The sequence below is a fragment of the Trachinotus anak genome, unplaced genomic scaffold, assembly GCF_046630095.1.
Source record: "Trachinotus anak isolate AG129_WGS33_773 ecotype Australia unplaced genomic scaffold, CSIRO_AGI_Tana_v1 ptg000012l, whole genome shotgun sequence".
Taxonomy (NCBI): Eukaryota; Metazoa; Chordata; class Actinopteri; order Carangiformes; family Carangidae; genus Trachinotus; species Trachinotus anak.
The window spans coordinates 25,140,813-25,155,515 of NW_027273863.1; the positions used below are offsets into that span (position 1 = coordinate 25,140,813).

At 41.0% G+C, this 14,703-nt stretch overlaps 2 protein-coding genes across 7 annotated transcripts in view; one reads left to right on the forward strand and one right to left on the reverse strand.

Annotated features, from left to right (window-relative positions):
• Positions 1-116, forward strand: part of LOC139628679 (tripartite motif-containing protein 16-like) — a 276,374-nt gene extending 276,258 nt beyond the window's left edge. For both annotated transcript variants that reach the window (XR_011692841.1, XR_011692838.1), the window contains exon 7: positions 85-116. The gene's annotated coding sequence lies outside the window, so the exon portion shown is untranslated. The remainder of the gene's footprint in view (positions 1-84) is intronic.
• A 7,222-nt stretch (positions 117-7,338) lies between these two features.
• Positions 7,339-14,703, reverse strand: part of larp4b (La ribonucleoprotein 4B) — a 35,774-nt gene continuing 28,409 nt past the window's right edge. For 3 of the 5 annotated variants that reach the window (XM_071490605.1, XM_071490608.1, XM_071490603.1), the window contains 5 exons: positions 13,679-13,724; positions 13,178-13,348; positions 12,463-12,653; positions 11,268-11,379; positions 7,339-9,689 (listed from right to left, as the gene is read on the reverse strand). In XM_071490605.1, the coding sequence (XP_071346706.1) occupies positions 9,357-9,689; positions 11,268-11,379; positions 12,463-12,653; positions 13,178-13,348; positions 13,679-13,724 (853 nt within the window). In that variant the 3' untranslated portion in view covers positions 7,339-9,356. The remainder of the gene's footprint in view (positions 9,690-11,267; positions 11,380-12,462; positions 12,654-13,177; positions 13,349-13,678; positions 13,725-14,703) is intronic. The other 2 variants (XM_071490606.1, XM_071490604.1) reach the window with 1 other exon arrangement.

The following is a 14,703-nucleotide window of genomic DNA, read 5'->3' on the forward strand; positions in this document are numbered from 1 at the left end:
TGTTGAGAGATACGTGAGCAAACTAAAACTAAAACTGTTTTTCCCAAAGAATAAATCAAATTTTTTCTTGTGTCTTCATTCCAGGATCTGATTCAAAGCTGTTGGAGAACAAATGAAACTAAAACGAGGCAAAGCAGCAAAAACTACAGTGTTACAGTGTTGACGTTCAGGGCAGAGGAACATTTGTCAGTCAGTCTCTGTCCTTTCAGCTTTTCTGTCACCTGTTGCTTCAAAACCTGGAAAAATGTTCAGAGTCACTTTGCTCAAATTTTAGAGTGAAGAATTTCAGTTGAGTCTTGACACATAGAAGACAAGATCTGTGTTTTTCTGGACTTGAGGTCATTATTTGTTGTGATGCTGATCATGAACATGAAACCTCTGAATGAGGCTGTCATGTTTCTTTCAGTGTAAGTCATTGAGGCAAAATAACCGATGTTTGGTGGAGATTTTATGAAGTCATCAAGAACAAATGGAAAATGTGCAGCCTGCATCAGCTCCAGTCTGGTACCATGAAATGAATATGTCCTTCTTTACATTTGATTTCATACATTTCAGTTGGTTAACCCTTTCATGCATGAATTATAAAAGCCTCAGTCAGGATTTTTTTCCCCCAAGTGTTTTCATTTATCTTTAAGCATAAAAAGAACAAATTTTTTACATCAATTATTTAATTCAATATAAATCTACTGTCCAGTGAAAACCAGATACAGTGAAAATAAAGCACAGAAGTCCAGTGCAAAATACAATACAAAACAACTCACATGGAGCTCTATTATTTCAATATAGATCTAACTGTCCAGTGAAAAAAATATTTTTATTTCCATCCACTCAAGTGGACATCGTGGATGAAAGGGTTAATCAGAAGTGAATAAGTCAAAACAGTCAGGAAAAAGAACAGCTAAAAAAAAAGGCCAGGTCTCTGTGGGGGTCTGAAGATGGTTCTTTGTGACTGTATGTTATGGTTTCAACTCGTCCGGCTGCAGAATTCAGGACCAATGCCTCCCGATGGTTCTGCGTGATGGAGAAGAATCTAAACCTCTACAGTGTCTAAAACCTTTGCACAGGACAATTTTATTATCCTGACTTCACAATTCCTATTTATAGTATCATCACATTTCAAGCATTTAAAGTGGTAGTTCTTGTTATCTGACGTGGGACTGAGTGAAATACCTATCTATTGTCAGTATATCACCTGCAGTAAATTCATATCAGTGGGCTGCCAGTGTAGAGAAGCAGGTAAGAGCACCGGCAGACACTGAGCGATGCTAACACGTGTTTTAGCCACTTATAAACATGCCCACAGGGAAAAAAATAAAAATAAAAAAAATACTACTATCAGTTTAAGTGTAAGCTTTATTTTGAATATTTTTAGAGCTTTACTTGCCACCAAACAATCCTTTCTGTAGGAACTAGATTTTTTTTCAGCTGTTGAACTACCGTATTACTACTATAGACTGTATCAAGCATCACATCTGTGGAGTAATACTTGTGTGTAATACGGCAGTTCAACGGTTGAAAACTGTAGTTCCAACGGAAAGGGCTGTTTGGCGCGGAAAATATCCGAAACATTGTGTATACTGAGACCGATATAGTTTTTTTCTGTTGTCATGTTTTAAGTGGCTAAAATAAATTTTATTTTCTGTCCCCGTCCACGGCAGCAAGCTTAGTGTGTCAGCCTGTCACAATGTCACAAGAAGAAAGAGGAAGGGCATCATTGTGGTTCCTATGTGTAATTATGTTGTTAAATTCAGTCATATAAACTTTTAAAATTAGTCAAAAGCACATTAAAGGAAAAATGACAGTGAATCCTCAACAGTGCCTAAATCTTTATTTTTCAGTAAGCTACATTTTTTTTCTCCAAATTAGACAGTTTTACATCATGACACAAGAGTAACTTAAATTATCTATAGCTGACATGTACGCTTGATTCCAGTCTTGATGGAAGAAAAGATCCCCCCACCCAAAAAAAGAAAATCACAAGAGGAACAAAAAAAAAAAACAAAAGAAAAAAAACAAAACTGAAAAGCCCTCTTGAACACAACCTCCATTTCACATCTGTTAAAGGTGTCGTTAGGCAAAATTATCTGTCCAAACCCCAACACGGTGGAGTCATCGATTGTCCACAGCTGTTAGCGTAGCACGGTACGAGTGTTAATGAGTTAAACCACAGTGAGCTGATAAAGAGATCGAGTCTTGTTCCAGTCAGTTGGTGAGCATTCGTTATTATAACTTCAAGAAAAAAAAAAAAAAAAACCACAGCCACAAGGGCGTCCATTTTTATGACAAGATGCAACCCTTGAGAAAAAACAAAACAAAACAATGGCACTGTCAAAATGGGCGAACAGGAAGGAGGAGACTGAGAGCTGAGGCGACTGACAGGCTGATATGAAGGGTGGCGCTCCATCAAGGAGTCCGGGGAGCTCCTAAAACGCCACAGCTGAGCGTTTGCGTTAATGCCGGCGAGACAGGAGAGGCGTGCAGAACTAGCGGCCATCTTAAACCGCCAAAAATGAGAGATCCCTTCAAAAGCGGTACCATCCAGGTCTGAGGTACCGAAGCTTCAGAAAGAGTCACCTTTGCATCGGTCTGGATTTGTGGGTGGTACGTTTATTTATTCCACACATGCACACATTCACAGTTCAGGGATGCTCAAGTTTGTAGAATCAGCGTCTGTGTTTCCATCTCTCAAAGTTCGGGTTCAGACGTGCCTTGACGGAGATCGACCGCCAAACCGCAACGCACAAAAAGCGCTCCTACAGTCAGTGGTGTCACATTGTAGTTTTCTCCAAATGTGAGAAGTCTTTGATGGACTTTCATTACCTCGAAAATCACATCTTAAAATAATAAAAAAGAAAAACACAAACACAAAAGTAAAAGCCCGAGATGGCAAGCGCTCAGCTATGTACAGGTTAAACTGCCCGGTCAAGACAAAAACAACAGTTGTATAATGGCACAGTTATTGGTTTTCTTTGCCACATCAAAATGCAGTCCACATGTGATCAAATGGTTTAAACAGACATCTCAATCCGCGCATGTTACTGTACTATGTGCCAGAAAACTTGCTCTGAAACACACTGAAACAAAAGGTTAAAAAAAACAACAACAAAAAAAACATCTGTGATTCCAGTTGAGCCTCTGCTTCTGTCCCCAGCTCCAAGAAAATGAAACAAAAAGTCCAAAAGCAAAATTATTTGTACATTTATTTCTCAGGGGAGGAAAGCTAATGAACTTGAACAAGAACCCCCAAACAGACAGATGATAAGGAATAATGTTAATGATGCAAACAGTGCAGATCATGAGACTCATCAGGTACCGACATAGACACTCAGGTGGGGAACTTAAAGCTCAACCTGCCTCAATGACACCGATCCTGACAAGATTTCAATTTATTTCCCAAAAAGTGTCTTTTATGTTTTTTGTTTTTTTTTAAACAAATGACACCAAAATGTTTGCAACACCGAGGCCCAGGTTTCATCGGCACTTCGCAGGTGGCTACCGATTGTTTCCCACCGAGAGCGCCGCGTGCTGTACAAACTGCGATGTGCTTCGAATGTGCTTCATTTTGATTTGATCCCCAGGCGTCACACATCAGATCGCCTGGAAGCACAGCGTGTCTGAAGACAGAAGACAAAACTGGGACGTGTCCATCAGCCATCACTCTTTGTAGCTGGCAACAGGCGGCAAGCGGCGACAGAGGATAACTTGTGATATAGAACAGCTGAAGTCATGATTTTCTGTTTTGCTTTGCTTCCGCTAACTTTTGTTTTTCTTTTTTGAGGGATTCGTCTATTGGTAAGCTGCTGAGGGTTTCTGTCCATATTCTAAGACGACTGATGGAGACCCTGTCCACAACATGGTCGACCCAAACAGAACTAAATACATGGAGAATATCAAGACTGGCAGCAGTTGATCCAATCAGACTTAATGTAATTGTGCCGAATGCAGGGTTTGGTTTCAGACACAACAAATCAAAAACCAACCTCTGAAGACACTACTGTACATCTGAACACGCCATTAAGATACATTTACTAGCATTCAACAACTACATCTCCCATGAGTCTTGGCCATAGCTACACTATCAAAACTGCACAGGTTAATCTGGACTGGTAAAACTGTCAAGCACCAAAAGCTGGCGTCAAACATCTGGTCAGATTCATACTCGTGTTCGATAGGAAAGTTTCTAATTTTAAATAAAACGGCGCTGATTTGTTAAATAAAAAAAAACAAAAACAAAAAAACATTTGTATTCATTAAAGACTGTAAACAGGTGGAAACAGCTGGACTGGCTCTTTAAATATACACCTACCAACATCTGTAAACCTCACTCATTAACTCGCTATGTCTGGTTCGTTTAATCATGCACAAACAGAAATGTCAGAATCTGATATCGGGGAAGGTACGTAACATTTTAAGATCATTTCTTACTGAACTGAAGGTAGATGCAGTGACAGCTTCTCAAATCTTAATTAGCGAACTTCAGAAGAGTATTTTTGAGCTTTGGACACAGCCATGCTAGCTGTTTCCACCTGCTTCCAGTCTTTATGCTAAGTTAGGCCAACTGCCTCTTGGCTCTAGCTTAACTACTTCTTCAGTGACAAAAAAACATATGTTTTACCATCCACAACAGCAGCAGAGTCTCAATCAGCTTCAGATATGCACAGAAAAACTTAGAAAAACTGAACCATCAGCAAGAAAAATAAAGTTAGCGGACATTTTAACCAGAGGCCGGACTTCAGCCTTGTATTTTCCAGATATTAAAAACTGTTTTACATTAGATATTGTCTAGTCATGCTGTCCACCTTACGTGGACACAATGCAGTTTGATTATACACTGTGGAGTTGCATATGCATGGACATGTCATAACTGTGATGGCATATGGATATTGAATATTAGTGTCATGGTCATTTCTACCTTGATTTCAACCTTAATATTACTGTAGTTTTTAATTGACTTACATTAATTTTTTTTGTCTTGCAACAGTAGTATTAAAAACATACCTGGCATTAGAGGCTACTGCTGTGGACAGTGAGGACTGAAACTCTGAGATGTAGTGCTTCTTCTTCTTGCAAAACAGTTTCAGTGTTCAAACTGTCTGGATTATATATAATATATAATAATTTACTGCATAAACAGAAAGAGGAAAAATAAGCCAGAGCTTTATAGAGGAGGCTGGTGGACACGCAGCTTTAGAAAGTCCGTTCATTAAGATGCTCGGCCAGTTCCACAGGCTCTTTCCAATGTGTGCACAGTGAAGTGGGGGGGCTAGGGCCACACACCTGTACGGCCAGGTGTGACTGACCACACAGGTATGAAAAATGGAATGAAAGACAACAAACAAAACTTAAAAAAAAAAAAAAAAAAAAGTACAATCAGACAACCTGCCCACACTTCAGAGTGGAGCAGAATTCAAACTCTGCACACTCAAACTAAAATTAAAAAAAAAAAAAAGTTAAAGAAAAATATTTTCAAAAGCACAACATTAACTTTTTTTTTTTTATATATCCTACATCCAGCTCGATAGCGACATTAATAGTTCAACAAGATCAATATATTTTTATAATCATTTTAAGGTACCTCTTATATTTTTCTGAGTATTTACAACTGTACAAGCAAAGCACACACCTCAAAGTGCACATATTTAATACAGTATTGACTAATTTTGCATTTACAAGGTTTATATTTTCCCCAAAAAATAAAAACAAACAAAATAAACCTGAAACTATTCAACAAGAAACAAAAAGAACAAAATGATTCTTTTTCGTACATTTTACAAAAACAAAAAAAAAGCAAAGAAAGACAACGCTGCTGCAGATTTGTACTCTCTCTCTCTCTCTCTCTCTCTCTCAGTAAGACTTGTGACATCTAGTACGACTAAATATTTTCCACATGTCACGCTTCATTAACATTTTGGGGATTATTTTTTTGAAAAGAAATAAACTATGCTTGTCTTGTATAAAAGTTAAGGCAAAGTCATTTTTCAAGTTTAAATAAAATTCAAGTTTCTCAAACACTGGATGGAAATATTTTTTTTTTTTACATTTTGCGTATGTATAGAGACCTCGATGCATCTCTATTTGTTTTTTCTTCTCCCTAAAAAGAAAACTTAACGATATTTCTCATGGAATAAACAGCACTTGTTTATAACTAAGTGGATATGGTGCATTTCCATCTCTTTTACCATTTCCACCGATGACAAAAAAAGGAAAATAATAATTAACCCATCCAAGTGCATCTCAGTCCTTCAAAGAAAAAACAATTTTTTTTTTTTTTTTTTTTAGAAAACTCAAGATTTAGCATCCAAATCAAAAGCAGCTATGAGCAGGAGTATAGGCTTTTTAATGAAGCTTTCCCTTCTCCAGATGGGCTCCTGTTTTCTCTTAGGGATTACCCAGAATGCTTCTTGTTGCAGGAAGACTTTGGCGAGACATGTGAGGTCCCACGTCGTGTAGGTTTGTTTCCCCCCCCAAACAGATACCGTTTGTAGTACAGTGTTTTTTTTGTTTGTTTTTTTTTTGTTTTTTAAGGGTTTTGCATCTGAGGTGACAACTTTAAAAGATTAACCTGAGCACACGACTGAGGAGCAGGGAGGGAAGCATCCCAAAAAACTAACTTTTATCACCTGGCTGTCATTTCAAAACTTGTACACCAATAATTTTTTAACATTTCGCCGGATGATCATGTTTTTAATACAGTAAAAAAAAAATCAGAGACTTGGTTGGTTATCTGCCGAAGTGGCTGCTACAGTAAACAGACATACCAACCAAAGCAGAAATTCAACAAGCTCGGACCCAACTCCACAACCTCCCTCCCTCAATTTGTGTTCTTGCTACTTTACTCTGACGTAGGAATCGAAAAATGCCAAAACATTACTCAATTATTTATATTCAATGTTCTCATGTACCTAGTACTAGGAAAGGATATAGTAGAGGCTGTTTTCCTTTACTCTGTGCTTTAAATTTAACTCCTGTCAGCTGCAGTTTATCCAAGAAAACAGGAGTGAAGTAGCAAGAAAGCTTGTGTGCTTTGGTCAATCTTTTCGAATTTTTTAAACACCCAGTTTCAAACTCAGGACAGAGCGAAGTGTGCAAACTTGAAGTAGGAGAAACCGACGAGAGCACGGCGACAAAAAACAGACAAAATAAGGACACAAACAACCCTAGTGGTAAAGACTCGATGCTGAGGAAGGAGGAGGAGCTGAACGTCTTCACCCCGAGGATGGACACGCCTGCTGTAAACCCACCTGCTCTGGTCTGCCTGTTTGTTAAATGTTTACATTTTTAAAGGATGTTTGGTTCATCACTGTCCACATGAGCCGAGCCGAGCCCCCCCCCCCCCCCCCCCCCCCCCCCCCAAAATGGGACTCCCAAAGAACTACGTTCCCAAAAACCCCCTCCACTCATCATTTACCTTCTTCAGTTAAGTTTCATAAAATACTCATCAGTTTCACTTTCCACATCCATCACTTTTCGGAGCACTCCAATCCAAACCGATGCGTTTGCCTGTACGAGCACCAAATCCTTCAGCAGAAATAAAAGTTAACATTAGCATCAGTAACAAGCCGACAAACATCCATCCTTCACCATCCTTCAGCAGGCAGCCACGAGGACGACAAAAACAAAAGGCTTCAGCGATTGTGTCTACAGAGAAGGTGTCGCCTCAAGTTTGAGCTGGAAAACTGACTTTCAGGATCAATTCCCTTTATTTTATTTTATTTTATTTTTTTGCTTCATCTAATAACATTTGATTGGAAGTGTGAGAAAACACTAAGAGTGCAAATAAAGTTCTGCAGATCTAAATCAAGTATTTCTACATACAGTATTGGCTGAGCTGTAGTAACAGATTCCAGGATTTGACATCTAGCACCGTGTCTGGGAGAAAAAACTGGAGACATGCCACTGTTTGAATGGTGTGAATGAGAAACATCCCACTGTCACCTCTCTGGACAACAACTCTCCACTTGTGCCCTTTTTGGGTGCATTTCAGACAAGAACACGTCAGCCTACACCTCCTCCTCACAACAGTTAGTTACCCGTCACAGTGGTTATGCTGATGAGGGTTTTACTGCACATATGAGCTAGTGTTAATTTCCTCCTCGCCTCCAGAGTGAACCAAACCGCTTCAGACAAGAAACGCCAGGTGTCAGTCAAAAAAAAAAAAAAACCCACCCTGCGTCTTCCTTCCACAGTATGTGCCTGCTGATAGTTTTATTCCACAGTTTTTTAACAGGAAATGAGGAGAGATAAGAGAACGCTGCAGCTGTAAGAGCCTGCTTTGCTTTTCCCAAAAAAAAAAAAAAAAAAAAAAAAAAAAAAAGGAATTAAATGCCAATAAAATGTTGATTTCTTCACACATGCTGAGAGTGACTGGAAAAACCCATCATAACACACTTACAGACATTTCCAGCAGACAAATAACCAGAGATGCCTTGAGTCCTAATTTGTCTTCAAGCAAAGTCTTGGTTGCAGATATCCAAATGCCCTTCCTGTGTGATGCTTAAAAGCACTGATATCACATCAGCTAAAGCTATACAACATAACTAGCTGGTTAGCAGTGTTAGCAACAACGAGAAGAAGGAAGTGATTCTTTACAGAGAAAACAATGAGAGGAAGAAAACGCTGCAGCGTTTACCAGCAGGGACTGCACCGACAGTCGACAACAGTTTGCAAACAAAGCAACAAACATCATCTAGTGTAAATAAATCTGGAGAAAACAAAAAACACTGAGTCGATGTAAACCAAAGAATCCCGAGTCTTGTTGTGATGAGATTTAGATGTATAGTTGCATACGGATGTGAATATGTATGAAAAAAAACACATCTGCTAATTATGACTCATAATTAAGCTACATAACGTTGCACAACGGTGCCACTCGACATGCAAACAAACCCCTCACTTTGAGAGCCAAACAAGGTGGAGTCTGTTGTACGCGGTCTTTCCCATCATCCACTGGGGTGGCTTCCCAACAATGCCCTGCTGCTTCGCACACAAGACTACTTTAATCCCACAAGGCCATTTGGACAGAATGAATAAACTTCAGTGTTGTCGGTGCCAACTTACAGGCTGACACAACTACGTAATGCAAAAAGGGAAAAGGAGAAATGAAAGTGAAATTTTAAAATAAAAAAAGCAAATAAATAGAGTAAAAAGAATGAAACGGTGCTCTACATGCACAGTAAAGTGCTTTTTGTCTGCAAGCCCTGATCAAGAAAAGAAGGCGTCCTCTATGCTTGTTTGTGACTGGTGATTCTGGGATATAAGTATTGAGTAGCCCTGACTTATATTTCCTTTTTTAAACACATCTGTGGAGCATAGTGGGGAGGGGCTGGAGGACTCGGGGAGGGGGCAGGGAGTCTCCCTTACTGCGGGGACTTGGGTGGGGTGTGGTGGGGATCTTTGCTCTGGGTTTTCCCTGGGTGTGGGGGCGGGGAGGCCCACCTCCCTGCCGGCCTTCTGGCCTCCCTCGGGGGTCTGCCTGGAGTGACGGAGGCCGAGCCAGGTTTGGAGGAGGGGGGGTATGTCTCTCTGGCCTTGGCCTCCCCTGCGGGGGCAAAGGTGTCGGGGCACTTCCTCTCCTCGCCGGCGGGGGCAGCGCAGGCTGGCTTGGCTTCCTTGGGGGTCGGCGGTTGCTGTAATGTCGGAGCGTCCTTCACCCGCTGGCAGATCTCAGCGTAGGAGGGCTTCCTCAGCTCCTGGCAGGAAACAACAGAGTCGTTAACTATTCTGTTTGTCCGTTGGCCTCCACACATTCACCATCAGTGTATTTCTGTCTGCACACCTGTTACACCCCTCCCCTTTGTGTTCCTCTCCCTCTCCTCAGGTGCTCCTGATCCACAGTGAGTTTACGGCCCCGCCCACCACGGACTATTTAAGGGAGGCTGGAGGAGAGGGAGATCACTCTCTACACACATGAGGGAGTCAGAGGACTCTGTGTGTGTGTGTGTGTGTGTGTGTGTGTGTGTGTGTGTGTGTGTGTGTGTGTGTGTGTGTGTGTGTGTGTGTGTGTGTGTGTGTGTGTGTGTCTCTTTTTTTTGGTTTTAGGTTTGTTGTTGTTTGCAAATAAAACAATATTTTGTTTCACTGAACTTCTGCAATGGCGTCCTCTCTAAATGTTGCTGGACACGAGGTCTTGTTGTGGCTGTAAAAACACCTGGAGATGTAAGTTGGACGATTATTTTTAATATTTACTTTTTAATATTTATGTTACTATGTTTTATGACAGATTTTAATATGTCCACTCAATTAAATATCTGACTAATTAAGACATTTTCATGTTGGCCTTTTTATATATAAAGATAGTAAGGTCAGACAGACACAGGACTTTGATAGTGATAGTTTTTTTTTTTTTTTTTTTTTTTTTTACAGAAATGAAGATTTTTGATAAGGATCAAAGATTCATACTGAGCAGGACACTATCCAGCTGAAAAATAAGCCTGTTTTATTTTCTAAAACAAAAATAAAAATGCAAATCAAAATCAAACCACGCATGGTGGCATACACCATGAATGAAAATAACCTAATAAAAGCCTTTATAAAGCATTATGTTAATCAAAAAGATGTAGCAGTACAAAGGAGATGAGGCAAAGTCTGAGACTAATGAAAACCAGGTTTAAAACCTAAAAACATGGCGGTTTTCTGGTTTGTGGAGGTCGACATTTTGGAGGTTGGACCTGGCAGCAGTGATTATTTGTTTGACCCACATTGGGTGTGTAGATGCTATTTAATTTGTTATATCCTGTATCGTGTTTCACCATATCCTAAAAGCCCTCTAGAGATTTCTGTTCACACCTGCAGACTTGTGCAGCCTCAGTCTTATTTCTATCAGATGTTTCATCAGCTGCAGCTTTTTGCACTTCGCTTGTGTTTTTGCTGCAATGTTAAAAACCAGGGAGAGTTTCACCAGAACTGAAGCAAAGGTTGTTTTTTTCAGACCTTTCTGCTTTGGCAGAAGAAAATTCAGAGAGGGATAAGTTGAATTCATGGATAAAAACTTTCCTTGTTGCTGCTGCATTTACATCTTGCAGACTGATGCCTGTCTTGTTCAAAAACATTTTTCCCCAGGAGGTGTGAGAAACTGACTCGTCCAATCAAAATCAATACGAGACGCTGCAGAATTAAGGCACGATTCATTTACCCCGTTTTTGTTCACACTGTGATCGATTCATCTGTGATGGAGATGTCTGAGAGGGGGCAAGTATTAAAAAGGGCTGAGGGTGAAGAGACTGAGGGGAGGGGAGGGGAAAAAAGGAAAAGCAGAAATCAATACTGACTGTGGCAGCACCGTTGACTTGCACCGATTTGCTTGCAGTGGACAAAGTGCCAGGGACTCGCTCCACAGACAACTGCACCTCCTTTGGCTTCACCTCTGTCACCTTCACCTCCCTGAAATAAACACAAACAGGAAGCATCGACATTAAAATAAGCTGTGAAGAGGCAGTGAAACATAACAGGAACTGATTTGTGTGAACTACATGGACATACTGCAACCTTTTTTGAACAGAGTGTCGATATTTTTGTCTGATTCTTTAGCTCGTTAGTTGTTTGTGCATCTCTACACCCTTTTTTCTCTACAAGCACAGAACAGAATCACTCAGGAAGTCTATCTGTCAGAGCAGTGATGTGTGTGAAACCCTCTATACTTGCAAAGCAAAAACTATCTAGAAAATCAAGAAAGTCTGTTCCTCTAGGGGTAACACAAATATGATGCTCACTGATGTATGTTGTAGGAGACAAAGTCATGTTGTGCAACTCTATCTTGAAGCAGCGACACACAACAGTCTTTGTTGATGCATGTCTTGATGCCATCAGTGTGTGGACTTCCAAACAAAAATCACATCATTTCTACATTTTTTCCAGTGGAAATAAAAAGCAAAAATGATCATCCCAACTGAAGTGGATTTTGCTGCATGTCATTCAGCCCTAAAGGAAACATTTTTTTTTCCTGCTGCGTTATGATCAAAAAACAACACAACCACACAGCGTTCCTGCCTCACTCTTGTTTCTGCTTGCGGTTTTCATACCCTGCTAAATTCCAGCCATGTCAGCTGAAGTACCCACTGGCCACTGCTTCCTCTTCTACTACTGGCCTGCATTTCACTTCACATATTCTATGAGCATGTTAACACAAATAAAACCTTTGAATCACCGCAACAGTTCAGTCAGATCGGCGCTCAGCAGTTCATTACTGAGCTCTGACCAGGACACAAAGCTCTGCAGGTGCACTGTGGTAGTGTCTCATAACTGGGCAGAGGTCATTAACAACACAGTGTTGCTCATAGGTTCACACAAGAAGTGTTCATGAAAAAGCACTAGCAACAACGCTGAAGAAAATTATTCGAAAATCTTTATCAACTCAAACTTCAACTCAGAGTTGGGAAAGTGACCAAGGTACAGCCCTAATTTCCTACACCTCATAAGTCACCGGTGTGTTGTGCTGCTCTCAGTGTGCTTCAGTGTGGTTCTTACGCTGAGGGGAGGGAGGGAGCAGGACTGTGTGGCGGGCCGGTGGCTGGGGTCAGTGTCGGGGCTGCGGCCGGGGTCGGGGTGGTCGGCGAGGGCTGGAAGCTTGTAGGCATCGGGGAGGTGGAGGACCGAAGAGGCTCTTTGGGACCTGCTGGAGAGAGAGCTCCTCCAGTACTGGATTCAGCACTTACATTCTGCAAAGACAAGACACACACAGACACACACAGACACACACACACACACACAGAGGAAGAGATTAAAGCAAAGAACTGTTTCCTTTAGCAGTTGTATCATCAGCCAGACTCAGTTTTTCAGCTGAAGACACTGAACACGAATGATGTGTCAGAGGAGGGTGGGTCGGTCAAATTTGGCTCATTATGAGACAGGACTAATTAAACTGTGGCAGAGGACGTCAGTAGAGTAGGCGGTCCTTCAGTGTGGCACAGGACTCATCTGCGTTCACACTGCTTAACCAATGTGGTCTGAGTGATCGGATCTCTAATGTGTCTTGGGTGCGTCCACACCTGAACTCAGAGCTGTTCACTATGTCAATACCAGGTTGAACAGAGCCCAAGGTTTGTTGCAGTCATACAGATCACAATGTTCAAAATGTCTGCTTGAAGAATTTACTTAGATAAGAAATTCAACCTTCTAAATTCTGACCTTTGTGCGCCTAAGCAGTGCTGTGTGTAAGCTCGATGTCAGAACCAGTCCTTACCCGTTCCTTGGCGGTTCCGACAACAACACTGCTGGCCAGCCGGTTGTCGAACACGTCGTCGGTCTTGAGCTGACCAGCTGCTCCGGGCAGGGGGGGGAAGCTGGAGAGGCCCAGCTCGAAACTCGGAGATGGGGGTTTGGGGGGAGGCGGTGGCGACTGAGGTGTCACTCTCTGCTTGACGGCAACAGACACAGAGTCAGCACAAAACTCAGGGGAGGAGGGAAAAGAACAACCTTGTAACATATACACAAAGTCAAACTACTGCACAAGCAACAGTGACGAGGTGCTAATAGCTTTTACCTCAGCATGAGGGAAACTCTAAGGAGCAATGACACTGCAAAGCATAATTACATTACAGTTTAACCCTGCTTTTATTGTCTCCTTTACATTAGTCTCTCCATTGAAATTAAAGCTAAATTCAAACCAACTACTTTGTTATTTTGAGATGGAAATATAGCTACAGTAGAATGACAAAGAGGAGACACACAAAAACATACTTACTGTAAACTTTTCGTCCCTCTTTTTCCTAGAAGCAGAAACATTTTTCCTTTAAGAAAGAGAACATCTCAATTTACAAACATCCACTCTACCTGGAACAACGACCTCACCTGACACAAAGGAAACAACTCTACACCACATTCACCTTATGTTAGGAGCATTCACATTCACAAGTAACACTTCACGTCTCAGACTGCGGTTATGTCCACAATACTACAGCATTTTCTTTTTTTTTAAGTGATGGTTTTAGCTGCGTATCAGAAATAGACACAGAGACAGTTGTAGTGTTATAATGTAGAATTTAACTGCAAAGACAACAAGGACAAGGTCAGTAACAATTGTATCCATGTTGGTTTCACCGCTGGTAGTTGAGGCTGATAAGACCCAATCAGGGAGTGACCATGGGTGTCTACATCATTGTTTTCAAAAGGTGTGTTCCTGCCCGTCCAGACTACAACACAAGCCCAGAGTTTTCAGACTAAAACAGGTCCAGCTGTGTTTCTGTAAGGAAAGGTCAGCAGTAATGTGGACGTCAGGAGTAAATGCAGCAAAAGAGATGAGTTTTCAAACTAAACTGTAGCAGTGTGGACGTAGCCTGAACCAGCTCTACTGCTGAATTCAGAGGAGCAGCAAAACTTAATCAGTGCTGAAGGTTTGTGTAATCTGTGTTGCCCAGGTGAGGAAACTGCTGATTGCTGCAATGTTTGCAAAGGACTTTCCCCCAGATTTACATTTGCACCAGTTGTCAAATAAACAGTTGCCACTACCCTTATTTTTTTTAATTCAACCTTTCTCAGTTATTGATTTAAAATCAATTCTTTGTGCTTGTAGTAGTTTAGCAAGAAAAAAAAACACAAAACAAACAGAAAGAGGAAGACATGGAACAGCGTGAATAAAAGTCAACACGATTCCTCTAGTTACTGCATCTCTAAATGTTTCATCAAATTCATAAGCAAATCTAAAACTTGCATTTTCTTGACAGTTTGGTTGAAGAAGACTGAGTAATGCAGACAAACTGAGTGTCAGCC